This window comes from Magnolia sinica, chromosome 3 (genome assembly GCF_029962835.1).
Source record: "Magnolia sinica isolate HGM2019 chromosome 3, MsV1, whole genome shotgun sequence".
Lineage (NCBI taxonomy): Eukaryota > Viridiplantae > Streptophyta > Magnoliopsida > Magnoliales > Magnoliaceae > Magnolia > Magnolia sinica.
In genome coordinates this window covers 9148751-9163526 of record NC_080575.1, presented here as the reverse complement: position 1 = coordinate 9163526, position 14776 = coordinate 9148751, and the positions used below count along the sequence as shown (strand labels likewise).

At 41.2% G+C, this 14776-nt stretch overlaps 1 protein-coding gene across 1 annotated transcript in view; it reads left to right on the top strand.

The window, feature by feature from the left end:
- LOC131239468 (calmodulin-binding transcription activator 4-like) overlaps positions 1 to 14776 on the top strand; it is a 117454-nt gene that overhangs the window by 78966 nt on the left and 23712 nt on the right. The window contains exons 6-9 of the mRNA XM_058237186.1: positions 1701 to 2226; positions 3736 to 3962; positions 6645 to 7160; positions 9209 to 9900. Coding sequence (XP_058093169.1) covers positions 1701 to 2226; positions 3736 to 3962; positions 6645 to 7160; positions 9209 to 9900 — 1961 coding nt within the window. The remainder of the gene's footprint in view (positions 1 to 1700; positions 2227 to 3735; positions 3963 to 6644; positions 7161 to 9208; positions 9901 to 14776) is intronic.

Genomic DNA, 14776 nt, shown 5'->3' with positions numbered 1-14776 from the left:
TTGTAGAGTGAAGCTTGAGTACAAAAAGGGGTGGATTTGAAGATGGGATGGCTGTGAGAGATGATGGATGTGGAGTGTAGGAGGTGGGGACGATTTAGGATGGTTGTGGCTTCACACCACGGTAGTTAGCCCTTCAAAGAAGGGAGAGTTTCGCACCTAATTAGATTCTTTAACTCAGAAAACTAGAGAAGAAGGAAAAATAAAAAATAAAAAATGCAGAATTTTATTAATAAACTTCAATGAAAAAAAAAAAAAAAAACCTACATGGGGTTGCCTATTTATAAGAAAACCCTAAACCCCAAAAGCCGCGCCATGTGCACACACAAATACTTACAGACAAAGTAACAAAAATAACAACTAATTAACGCAATCAAAACCGTTCATGATGTTTCTAATAACGATAATAACCAAAACTCAAAATCCTAGATCATCTAGGGGAGTGGGTCACGATCATGAGATCCAATGATGGGATCCACATGATGATTGGGCCACTTCAATGATCCATAGCACAACCCCCTAACTAGCTCCTCAATAGATGTTGTCATCGATCCAGATCGCTAGTGGGGCCTTCCTCCTCCTTGAGTGCGTGTGTAGGGTGGGGGGCGTGTGTGTGTGCATGATGTCCTCATCACAGCCCCACCTTATCCATTACGTGCACGGGCCAGAAAATCCTCCTCTGTTAATCAGATGGGTCATGTGTACGTTGAATGGGGGATGCTGGTCAATTACTTCTAACCATTCATTTTTTCATGCATATGTGGTCCATATGATGATGAGGCTCACCTGATTGATGGGCCCATGGCACATGGACAATGAAGTCGCCTAATGAGCAGACCAGATATCACATGCACATGCCACATGGGCCATGGCAGCCCTGATATCACACACACATGCCACATTGTCATGTTGGACGAAAGTATTATTTGATGTCTTTGTGAAAGCGTTGCATCTCTCTTTTCTGAAAGCAGGAACTAGGATCACAACTAACAATTGCAATTGCATGGACATTAGCCGAAACCATGTGTGATCTATGATAACTTGGCATCTCAAAGAATGTTTGGTTCTGATTCCCTAGTGATGGCAAAGCTTGACCCAACCTGGACCCAACCTGGAAAGTCAGGCTTTGGCTGAACTCATTTCCCATATGGGTTGGGTTTGGGTTGTTCTTTGTCAACCCAAAATTAAGCATGTTAGAATCCAATGTGGCATGTACCACAAAGTACAAAATGTTTGAAAGTCATCAACAGTACATAGTGCATGCATGCACAGAAATCTGGACCAATATAAGTTTTGGGCCCATAGTAGATAGAGAGTAGCTCAAAAATCCTACTCATAGAACAATCCTAACCATCTGAACATTGCGAACCAAATGGATGGTAGAAAAGATAACAGCCAGTAGTCCAACGTCAATGAGCAGAATCAAAAGGTTAAGATCATTGGATCATTGTGGTTTTCATGCTATGCTCCATCGGAATGGTGTATGGCACATTTACTGCAGATGAGTTCCCTCAATTCTTAGTACTTTGCAGCAAAAACACATCAGAGTCTGGACCATGTTTCTTTACAACTAAGCCTATTCTTTCTGTTTGTGGTTGGTTATTTTCATGCCATCATTATGCTACTTTTGCCCTCTGTAATGGCTGTTAATTGTTACACAATTATGGAACTCTGGTTGACTCATTCCTTTCTATGCTATGCAGTCAAAGTACAACACCAGATCAACTTCAAACTTGACAGATTCTGGTTCCACTTTCAACGAGAGCACCCCAATTTCTAACATGCAAAATCTGGTCTCTCCTTCTGGAATCAGTGAACAAACTGAACTATATCAGACTTCCCTTACTCTAGGAACTCTGGATGAAGATGGTTCTTACCCAGTCGTAGGAAATAATGAGATGGACCACTTGAATGCCACGGTGAGATCAGAAGATGTCAGATGTAGATCTGAGTCAGACGCTTGGGTATTTCGTAGGCTTACAGAACAATTAAGTTTGGATGATGATCATGATGATGATAACCAGTTTGCAGAAAAAATGCCTCAACACTGCAGTCAAAATGAGAACTCAAAAGATTCAGGATTTGTAGCCCATGAAAGTGAGGTAACCAGATCCGAAGCCTTTGTGGATGTATCACATGGACCAGTATTTGGGGAACATGATCAATTGCTTGACAGATACGCTGAATTGCATGATGACCTCAACACCGTCGTGCTGTTGCAAAGTTCAGGTTGATCTTCTTTGTTAAATGATCGGAAATGTTGGATAGTTCTTAGAAGAAAGGCATCCAGTGGATAGTTCTGGAAAGAATGGCATCCGATGTCATACTTCTTCTGCACACACAGACACGAGGGATGGAGGGACTGGAAGAAAGGCATCCCACCTCATACTTCGTCTACACAGACACGCACACAGGCCCATGGACACACAAAGGGAGGGAGAGTATCCAGCTGGTTGGACAGTAAGTTGCCGTCCATCCAGCAGTTAGCAGTTAACTTCCGAATGTCATGAACATGCGACATGCCGACATCCAACTCATCCAATAGGTTTGGCCCTCCATGAGATCACCTAATGCAAAAATCAACCCAATTCACTTATTAAGTGGGCCAGGACATATAACCAATGGATATTCACTAATACAATGAACAAAAGCAGGTGTGACCCACTTGATGAGTGGATTGAACCAATTTTTACATGAGGATCGCAGGGCTAATCTTTTGGGTGGGTATGTTGTTGAACCATATGATAGGATGGAAATTATCTGCTGGTTGGATAGTAGTTAGCTGTCCAACTTATTGGTTGTGAATGTATGTATGTATTGGAAGATCTCACCTACAATAGTTGTAAATGCACCTATTGGTGTGGGGCCCACCATGGTTTATATATGATGTCCAACCGATCTAACTGATGAAACACCCCCAAAAAAAAAAAAAAAAACCATTTATTTGTATGTGGGGTATGTGGCTCTATGTGGGTTGCATGCATGCACGTGTGGTATGGGTGCATGTATGGGTGGGGGGTGTGTGTGGCAGTGCATGTTTGTGTGACAATGTGTGTTTGTGTGGGCAACCTTGTTTACAAAAGAATACCTCATGGGAAGGGTTTGTGTAATTCCAAAGAGCTGGTTGTTCCATATAATAGCTTGTGCCGTCCCATAGCTAAATCAATTCTGTTGTCACTGCCTCTGCTCACCTATTTAGCAACAATGCTGCTTCCATTTTAAAGATCTACACTGCAATCTTTGTTAGGTTTGTCTAGTTACTTGTCTGTATTCTGTGTAGAGTTTTAGGTACCTGTTCTTTCAATTGTCAGAAGAGCATGTTTTTCCTTCCACCCCCCTGCCCCGCCCCGCCCCGCCCCCATGTGAATTGCTAGGTTGATTCATGGGTGGAGAGATTGAAGGGGCGGTTTGCAGGATATGTGTGCAAGGTGTGTGTGTGGCCATTTGTCTGGTAGAGGCACCTGAACATGGCCATGCACAAAACTCAGGCCATGCAGTCGTCAGGTTAGCCACACGTATGAGAAAAGTGAATTCGTAGCAAAAGATGACCAGAGGTCTATATTCAACCTAAAAAGTAGACCACTTCATTTTTTTGGGTCAGGGCATTTTCAAGGTGCCTCTCAACTGTTGAATGGCCCACTCGAATCACATATTCAATCTCTCCTTGTGCGAATTGCCTCAGCATTTCACTTTTCTGTCAGGAAACCAGAAACCGAGGTTTGTTGCATTTTCCCACAGGTGATGCCAGGTATCAGTGTGGTCCACCACTGAGTCAAGGATATACAACTGAAAAGAAAGAATCTCTGTCTTGGAAGGATATGTTGCAGTCGTCTTCAAGTTCAACTGGGATTGATTCCCAAGAGGAAAATTCAAATGAATTAACCCTGAAAGGCTTTCCTGAGTTTTCCACATTCAGGATGCTTAAGTCTGAAGACGAGTATTATGCAGAGGATGTGACATCCCATGTAAGCTTTGGGATTTGACATTATGCAAATATGGTTGTTTCGAGTTTCATGTCGTATTTGAAGCTTCTAACTTTAGAATAACTAAAATGATATGATCTTACCTCCTACATCTAAATAGATCAAGCAGTCTATTTCCATGTATGTGGAGCACATCCATGGGATCTGGACCATTCATGTGCTGGGCCCTACTGTGGGTAGGATGTGCCCCAGAAGTAACACTGGCCAGGTGATCCTAGCCTCTGGTTGGACCTTTGACTATTAAAAATGTCTGGTTAGAGAAAAGAGGTCCTACTAACAAGAAATGAATCATCCAATCAGCAGCTAAGATCATTTGATCAGTTTGACTTTTTGCCCAGTCTATCCCTGGCAGGACCAAAAAAAATGAAAGGTCTGGGTTTCATACATGTGTGCCACCTGTATGGAGAAAGTGTTTGATAACTTTGATATCAGCATTTAACAATGGATCCTTTCCACCAGAGAGAGAGGGAGGGAGGTAGTTCAGCTCAGGTGTCATTGAGCAAGTGCTGATGTCCTCTTGGCAGAGAGGACATTGTAATACGTGGACAGGGCTGGATATAACATGACCTCTTGGCAGAGAGCATGAGTGTAAATAAGCGCACCCCGTTCCTATTTCACCTAGTACCAATTTCATCTATGTATTATTTTTGTATAATTAACAGGATTTTTTGTATTAGTATAGAAAACATGGAGGCCGAAGTGTTGTTCTTCAGTCTGTATGTTTAGTTGTAGAAAATGGTCCATTGGACATGTTACTGTCCATCTTGCATGGATTCTTCTAGAAGGCTGAAGTACTCATGTCAGAATTTTTTATTTTTTATTTTTTATTTTTATTTTATTTTTTATTTGTTTCCCTTCACTTCATGGATTCTGACAAGATTCTAACTCTTCTCATTCAGTTGTATCTAAATTGCACGTGATAAATTTACATTTTCCATTAGTTTTTGTTGCACTCTTCTCAATAAATATATATAAATCTGTTTTATATCGAATGTATGACATTATGTTATGAGCATTAAACCTCCCACTGTAGAAGCCATTAAAACCCAAATCGTTGTTATTGTAGCCTTGTCCCAGATATTGCGATCAGCTTTATGAAGCTTGTTTCCCCCAAAATTCCCAAGCCCTATCTCCGATAAGTGAAAAGGCCTTCATATTCCTTCTCAGGTCATCTATCGAAGTCCTTTCTAGGTCTTGCTCTTGTTGCCCTTCCGGGTCTCCAATCCTAGTCAAAGCTCCCTTCCTTACTAGAGCCATCCCCCCCCCCCCCCCCCCAAATTGGACTGTTCCTAGGTTGCTTTAGTTGACTCTATCCTTCCTAGTCTTCCCACACATCTAATCTCATCATTCTCACCTCTGCAATATTCATCCCTTATGTTGTTTGTTAATTACCCAACACTATGCCTCGTATAGCACAACAGGTCTAAAGATGTCTTATAAAATTTTCCTTAAGTTCTGCTAGCAGGCAACTATCACACAGTTCACAAGAGGTGCATTCACTTCATACGCCCAGCTCTATTCTATGTGCATCGTCCTCCTCAATCACTCTCGTTCTGAATTATACGGTTAAGTTAATGGAGTAGATCACTTTGAGAAATCTCCTAAACGTCGATTATAACTAAAGCCTCACATCTGTGACTATTCCTACTAAAATTGCATTCTTAATACTTTCTCTTGGTTCAACTAATTTTTTATAACTATGGATTCTAAAGTCTTCCTCCATATCTCCAGTTTCTTATTAACCCCCTCTAGTCTCATTCATCAACATCATGCTATCAGTAAACAGTATATACACAAGGAACCTCACCTCGGATACTTGCAATTAATTCATAATAAGTGTGGACGGATAAGGTCTTATTAAATAAAAAATTAGCATAAGCTAATTAATGTAAAGGTGCACTCTAGTGGTACCAGTACCATCGTAACCTTACAGTGACATTGGCTATATGTTGGGCCCAGTGATGTTTTCACGTAATCCAAACCATCCTTCAGCTGCGTGACCTCAGGAAAACCCCATCCCCCCAAAATTATCCCAATCCAAAATTCGGGTGGGCCATGGCACATGGAAGATGTTGAGAAGAATGCTGACCATGATTAGGGTGGGGGGCCTACCATGTTTTATGTATAGAATCCAGTCCATTGAGACCCTTCATCCATGCCAGATGAAGAGTCAGGCCAAAAGTGATGTTGTTTTACGAGTCAGGTGTGCCCCTGTGAAATTCAAGGGTGGGCATTCCCTCCTAGCTTGTTCCCTTTTTATGTCCCACTTCAGTTTCGGATTGGCTGAATATTGGTCCTTAGGAGTTTTTTGAGTCAATACATCTGATGGGTGGGTTGATTAGGACCGTAAGGTTATGTTGGTGCCGGTATCACTGGATGCCTCATTGATGTATACTGCTGAAACAACAATACCTGTTTTTTGGGGGGTATGCAGAGTCCGGCACTTCGTACTTGTGTTGTATTCTGATGCTCATACCCATATTTGTGCGACACACATTACTTAACACTTTTTCCTGTCAGTTTTTTCCTGATTCATGTAGGTGCTGATAGTAAATTTATTTTTTCTTTGACAAAGAATGGCTGCCATCTCGGATCTACCTGAACTTGTGACTTTCTCTATAGCAATGTGCTTAAATTTTGTACTGATCTGCAAATTCTGTGCAGGACAATCATCTACCTCCATTAGAAATGACGAAAATATCTCCAAATCCAGTTCAACAGACAGAAAATTTGGCCTGGCAGTGGCAGGATCGTGGAGGAAATAATGGAGACGTGACCAAATTTCATCTAACGCCTGAAAGCAACAATAGTTTACCACTTTCAGCAGCTATACAATTTCCGTTAGGGCCTGAAAATGGTATCTTATCACTAACTTCTAGTGAATTGTTTCAAGAGTTTGAGAAATCCACCCCTTCTGCATCCTCCTCTGGAACAAGTAGTCTTGAAATGAACTCTGTTGTGGGGATGCTTGGAAAAACAAATAGCAGTGACTGGTTGGAGACTAGGGGCATGCCTGTCGATAGTCCCATGTATTCTCCTGGTTACTATCAGATGTTTGACGAAGAAAGTCAGTTTAGAACTTTTCTTGAGCCGGATTTGAGTTTGACCATCTCTCAGATACAGCGGTTCAAAATTCGGGAAATATCCCCAGAATGGGCATATTCCAATGAACAAACAAAGGTATATTCCATGAAGTTGATATGTTTTATGATGCTCTTTTCCCTATTAATGCGTTCTGATTTGGTCATTTAGAGCTAATCTTTTGGTATAGAATCTCAAACCAAATGTTTAAAGTTAGAAATTTAGGTCATATTACTCATACTTGGTAAGATGCACTTGACCAAGATATATCAAATACCCATCACAAATATACACATGGCTCCACAGTTGGATAGCTGGGCCATCAATGGGTTGCAGTCAAAGGATGATTTTATTCTTAACTATACTACCAATGGATTTTAATCTGGATTGTAAACTAATTTGTTTTCAAACGTCCATTTGGATGCTCTGATTGGCGGTCAGGGTCATTCAACCGTGGAGGGTCTGGACTCTAGATTGCCCAATCATGATGCATGTGCAGCGATGATGCACATCTGACTATGTGGATCTGGACTGGTTGCTCCTCTTAGACATTGCTAGTTTATTATTAGTGTTTTCTTTTTATATGGCTGATAAAATATATGAATACGTTTGTTAAAGGTAGTGAATTTTTGGTAGTTATAATACTTGGTTCCAGGGCTGGCTTGATAATGTTATTACTCTGCATTTCAAGATCAATTTATGATTAATTTGCAAACGTTATTCTATTGGAATTACATTCCTGAGATGCGCACCAAATATGTCCACATGCAGTTATATGATCTAGAGTGTATTTACCACAACTTGTTGAACTAAAATTCGTTATTCAAAGCTAAGGACTTTTGGATGTGGAATGGACTGGGGAAACCAGATAGGATAGGTCCTATCCATTTCATGTGTTTTTCACCATCAGTGGGTTGACTATACACATGGAATAGATGTATTCCAATCGGGACCATCTCAAGCATGGGCCCCATTGTGGATGGAGCATATCCTGAAAACCACATGGGTCGGACAATCCTAACCATCCACTTGTTGGCCATCAAATATGTGCTTAAAAAGAAAATGGTTTTGTGGTAGAAGTTTAAGGCTAGCATCAACGTCATCCGATTAGTGTGATGTTTAGGCTGTGCTCCATCCACAGTGGGTTCCATTATTTATGTGGTTGATTTACATGTATGCCACTTATCTGGTGGATGGGTTACCACCACGATTTAAGAAATGTTGGAGAACTAACCTAGTGGTATAGCTTTAATAGAATTTTCTTTTGGCAAGTATCATACATCGGCTTATCACAATTATTTATCTTTGCTATTGTAAGTGGAGGGATCTGAACATGCTAAACAATTTAGTATAAAATGATAAAACTTCCTGTTGTAAAATGATAAAATTTCCTGTAGTAAAAAGCCCATGTAGTGAAATATGGTAACTTCGAAATGCTAGTCTTTCAAATTTAACCATTTAGAACTCCACTTTTTCTGATCGTCGAGTTCTCTCACCCATGTATTGGAAGATGACAAGTTTCAAAATTGTAGAGTGAGACTAGGACTGACAATGAGCCAGGTTGAGGTCAGTTCAAGCCCGAGCCCAGCCCGTGATGATTATGCATGTTCAGCCCAAGTCCGAGCCCTAACATCCTCTTTCATGCAAGATCTGGGCTGTTCATTTGCTGTGTGCAATCATGCATGATAGTGACAAAAATGCCCCTGAAACGTTAAACGGACTGGGTCAGGCTGATGGGCTCTTATATGCAGCCGAAGTTGTCCAGTGAATAAACGAGCTTAAAGTTTAGGCCTGGGCCTGGTCCTCAGTCCTAGTATTTCTGCCCAAGCTCGGACCAAGTTGAGCCAAACCAAAAGGACAGACAGGCTAGCCTGGCCCATTGACAGCCCTACATGACAGTTATATGAGTTCCATGATACAAATCTCTCTCTGTGCATACCAAGAAGAGGAAGGTACTTTTCACCCGTGTTCTCTATACTAATTTTCATCAAAATATATGTATTGCTGTTAAATCACATGCCGTGTGCCTTCTCTCCATCTTACTCGCATGTCTGCTAATCATGTTCCCATCCCCTCTCTCCCACATGCATCAGATTCACACTTTCCAGCCATTACTAGTGTTTTTAATACAAAATAACACAATGCAGGTTATCATTGTTGGAGAGTTTCTTTGCAATCCTTCAGAGTGTGCATGGGCATGTATGTTTGGTGATACTGAAGTTCCTCTAGAAATCATTCAAGGAGGCGTCCTTTGTTGCTGGGCTCCTCAATATGCTGTGGGAAAGGTCAATTTATGCATCACAACTGGCAATAGAGAATCCTGCAGTGAAGTGAGAGAGTTTGAATATCGTGTTAAGCCAAAGACTTCTAATTTGGACGGTGACTTATCACAAGCAGATGCGACAAAGAATGCTGAAGAACTGCAGTTGCTTGTCAGATTTGTTGAGATGCTCCTACTTGATTATGACAGTGCGTCTGTTCTGAAAGAAGATAATGCTGGATCAAAAATCAAACCTTTGAGAAAATCAGAAACTGCTGATGATCTGTGGAGACGAATTAGAGAGGCAGTCTCAGTTGGCAGTGAAACTCCATGCGCTATTATGGACTGGCTTCTGCAAGAAGTTCTAAAGGATAAGCTGTGGTATTGGCTGTCATCCAAATTCCAAGAAGGTGAAGGCATGGTTTGTTCCTTGTCCAAGCAACACAAAGGCATAATACACATGATAGCAGGCTTGGGCTATGAATGGGCCTTGAATTTGATTCTTAATTCTGGGGTCAGCATAAATTTCCGTGATTTAAATGGGTGGACCGCCCTACATTGGGCTGCACGTTTCGGAAGGTAATTATAATTTTTTGGCTCACTTGTTATGTTGTAAGATGATATGCTTCTTGCCATTCTATGGCTGGTTGTCCCCTAGGTGTTATATGGTACTTAATCTAAAAAGTTGCCTTCTGTGTTTGACCCAGCAATGGTACTTGTGAGCAGGTCACCCAAGTTATTCAACTGCTGGGACCATCATGGAATGGGCTGTGCCACCATTTTACCAGATGATTCCATCCATCTGATTGGCTGCCTGCAAATGAACAATTATTGACAATGTAATCAGGTGGAGGAGATTTTTTTAGTCTTCTCCTGATGCTAGACCAATGCATGAAATCAAATAATTTGTGAGATCAATCAGAAAAATTAAATTAATTAATAAAAATCACAAATCTTGCTAACATCATCACAAATATCAAGATTCTAAGAGGAAAGCATGCATAGTTTAAGCCTAAGTTCTCAAGCATCATCCTACATGATCATTAAATATGGAAAACTAGAATCTAATGCATGTAGAGACGCCCAAATAGCATAGGGTTAGGTCTATTGTAAAGGGGAGGTCTAATACTACCCAGGGTTTACTAAATTTGGGTGTGGATGAAGCTAGGGTTAGGGAAGTTTGGGGGAAAGGGTGAAATTAGGGCTAAATTTGGGAATTTGATGAAGGGATTAAAGGATTTAGGTATTATGAGATGGGAATTAGGGTTTTGGATGTGGGAAAATCAGGACTTTTAGGTTAATTGAAGGAGTTAAAGATCTAGGGTTTAGGAATTTGGAAAAATTGGGAGATTTGGGGTTTTAAGGTTAGGATTAGGGTTTCGAACAATGGATAAAGGGGTTTTGAAGGGGAAATTAAAAGATGCAAGGGTGGAAAAAAGGTGGTCCATACGGACCATTCATGGAGCTCGCATGTGTGGTCGTAAGGTCACACTTGTGGGGCCCGAACGGGTAGGGTTTGGCCCACGGTAAAAGATTTTGATGGGTAAGGGTAATGGGGAAGAAGGGAAGATGTTTGGAAGAGTTTTGAGTGGCTTGGGGTGAAGAATAGATGAGATTTCTACAAAAATACCTCAAAGGAAAAAAGAACGAATCAGTGATTGATAACTGGAAGCCTCGCACTCCCGTGATTGGAGATGGGCATCGCACCAATCTTCGTTCTAAATCGCATGGAACAAGTCTTCACATCGCATGAAGAAGAAGAAATAAAGAGGCTTTGTTTTTTTTATTTTACAAAAATCCACCATTAAAGAGACATTCCCCACCCCCCCAATATAGTCTCGAGAGCTTTAAGAAAATTACAAAATGGTCCCTGCTTTATGTCATTTAACCAAAATAACCCCATTTTAAGAAAAAAGCATATAAAACCTCTCATAAAGTGTCCAGAAGCATAAATCAAACATAAAACTAGATCTTAAAACATGTCCTATGATGAAAAACAGTCCATGATCAATGGCCCAATCATGTAATCCATGCGATCCAGTAGTCTGATCGTCGCGTCCCTCAAATCTAACGGTCCAAATCACTCCTTAAAGTAACCCATGTGCATCTTCCCAGTGTGGGGTCTTCCCAATGCTCGTACATGCACTATGGGATCTTCAACATAGATACTCGCCTAGCCATAGAGAGATTGGGACCTGCCTCCTCTGATATGTTGCAAAGGCATACGTGATGTGATGTCCCCATCATCTCTCCTCAGCTGAGAAGAGTTCACCTCTAATAGACTAAAACTCCTATAACGCTCAAGGATGTTTGGGATCCAAAGTCTGTAGCTCTACCTCTGTAATACACGTGCTATCTGAAACCGGCCTGTTCTTCCACTTAACGAGGAATTTCTAAGTCCCCCAAGGCAAGTGGAAACTGCTTGTGCATCTAGTATATCTTCAGCTTGTTCACTTCGAGTAAGGAAGGAGCGCTTGCGTATCCAGTATATCTTTAGCTTGTTCACTTCGAGCAGGCAAGGAGGGTAAAGGTGGCAAAGGCTAGGATGATGGGTCAGGTAGAGGCCATAGGTTAAGGACTGGATTATGGTCTATGGGAGGGTCTGAAAATGGATCAAAAGGCGAAGTAACAAGACCCTTGTATCGTACTAGATCTTCCACATGAAAAGTAGAGCTAATTCCCATGGTAGGTGGAATATCTACTACGTACACAGTAGGACCCTGTTTCTGTAACATTTTGTATGGTCCTACAATACGTGCTTACAATTTCTTAACAGCTCCCTGTTGGAACCATTCAGGCTCCATCGAACCATGACATAATCTCCTGCTTGGAATTCTTGAAATCTGCGAAGAGAATCAACAAGTGCTTTGTGTTTTTTTATTACTTAAGTTAATCCACTTCCCGATCTCGGTATGCAACTCATGCATGTGACACGCAAACTCATGTGCTGACTCAGATGGCTTATGGGACACAGACATAGGTATGAGATCTACGGGTTTCCTAGGCTTGTAGCCACACACAAACTCAAATGGACTCATGCATATGGACCTATTAATGAAACTATTATATGCTAACTTGGCTACAGGCAAAACAGTATGCCAAGCTCTAACGTGATCTCCCACAAGGCATTTAAGCAAAATTTCAAGACTCCTATTGACAACCTTAGTCTAACTGTCTGTTTGAGGGTGATAGGTAAATGAAAATTGAAGCCTTGTCCCCATCATGTGCTATAGTCTTCTAAAAAGAGCTTATAAAATGTACATCACAATTAGACACTATGGTCATTGGTAGACCATGTAAATGCATTACATCCCCAAAGAAAAGTTTAGCCACATTGGAGGCATCCGATGTTTTCGAGCACAGAATGAAGTGAGCCATTTTGGAAAAAACGGTCCATAACCACAAATATGGAATCGTGTTTCTTGATAGTTTTTAGTAAACCCAACATTAAATCCGTACTGATGTCCTGCCATGGAGTATGGGGCATTGGCAAAAGTGTATACAATTATGTATTTTGTTTTCTCTGCTTCGCCAGTTAACAAGTATTGCATTGCCCAACTATCTTGGCTACATCTCGCTTGAGAGTTGGCTAATAGAACATATCCTTCACAAGGGCAATGGTCTTGTCCCTCTCCAAATGACCAGCTACCCCTCCTGCATGAAGTTTCCAAACTATGAAATCACGGATGAAAGTACGAGGAATGCAAAGTCTGTCACCTTTAAATATGAACTCATCGATGATGACAAACCTGTGACTGTCGCTCAACTAACCATCTAGTAATGACGCATACAACTCACCAAACTCTGGGCATATATGATAATCTTCTCTCAGCCGCTCAAACCCAAGCACCTCCACACTCATACTTTGGAGTAGCGCCACACGACGACTAAGGGCATCAGCAGGTTTGTTCTCAACCCCGTCCATATGTTTGAGAACGAAATAATATTTCTGAAGAAATTGAACCCATTTAACAGACCTAGGGTTTAGTTTTTTATGAGAATTGAGGTAACGTAAAGCCTCATGGTTAGAGAACAAGAAAAAATTTTGCAATAATAAATAATGACGCCAATGGCGCAAGGATTGAAGGACTGCATAGAACTCTTTGTCATAGGTAGAATACCGTTGCTTTGCCTCATTCAACTTCTCACTAAAATAAGAAACGGGGTGCCCTTCTTGACTAAGCACTCCACATATACCTACCACAGATGCATCACACGCAACTTCAAAGACTTTAAAAAAGTCTAGAAGGCACATGACGGGAGCTTTGCTCATCTTGCCTTAAATCTCCTTAAATGCTCTAAAAGCAGCTTTAGTCCATATGAACTACCCTTTCTTTATACAATCGGTGATGGGAGCAATGATGGAACTAAACCTTCTAATGAGCCGCTTATAAAAAGTTGTTAAGTCATGAAAGCTTCCCACCTCATGAATATTGTGCGGTTGGGGCCGCTCAACTATGGCCCTGATCTTCTCGAGGTCCGCTCTCATGCACTTAGATGATACTATGAACCCAAAGAAAATAACGCTCTTTAACATGAATATGCACTTCTTAAGGTTGGTATAAAGCTTTTTAGTTCTGAGGACCCCGCAAACTTGCCTTAGACGGTGGAGATGTTGTTCACTTGATGTATTATAGATAAGAATGTTATCGAAATACACTACAAGGAACTTACCCATAATGGATCTCAACATCTGGGTCATCACTCTCATAAATGTGCTTGGGGCATTAGTTAAGCCAAAGGGCATGACTAACGACTTGTATAGCCCATCCTTCGTCTTGAAGGTTGTCTTCAATTCATCTCCTAAGTGTATACGTATTTGGTAATACTCACTCTTGAGGTCAATCTTCGAAAGGATGATGGCACCTGCCATCATGTCTAATATATCATCAAGACGCGGTATGGGAAACCGGTACTTGATTGTGATCTTATTGATAGCTCTATTGTCTACACACATGCGACACATGTTATCTTTCTTGGACGTAAGAAGCGTTGGCACGACACATAGACTCAAACTCTCTTGAATGAAACCCTTCCTAAGTAGCTCATCTACCTGCTTCTTCAACTCTGCATGCTTTGTAGGGTTCATTCAATAATGAGGAAGGTTTGGTAGAGTTGCCTCAGAGGGTCCCTCTACACCAACTTTGGGTGTAACTTCTCTAGCCACAAAGGCGTACACCATCAAATCCACCTTAGTCTTTCTCTCAAACTCCTTGGCGTTGATAACATGGAGAGATTTAAGTTGAGATTTTCTCTATCCCTTGGGTTACTCGACTAACCCTCAACTTTCTTCTCCACATTGCTTTTTGGTGGGAGAGGAACAAGAGTGATCTTCTTGCCCTGATGCATGACTGAGCACACATTCAAGCAGCCATATATCATCACTTCGCAGTCAAATAACCAAGGCCGCCCCAAAATGATGTGTCCAACAACCATGGGTAAAACGTCACACCAC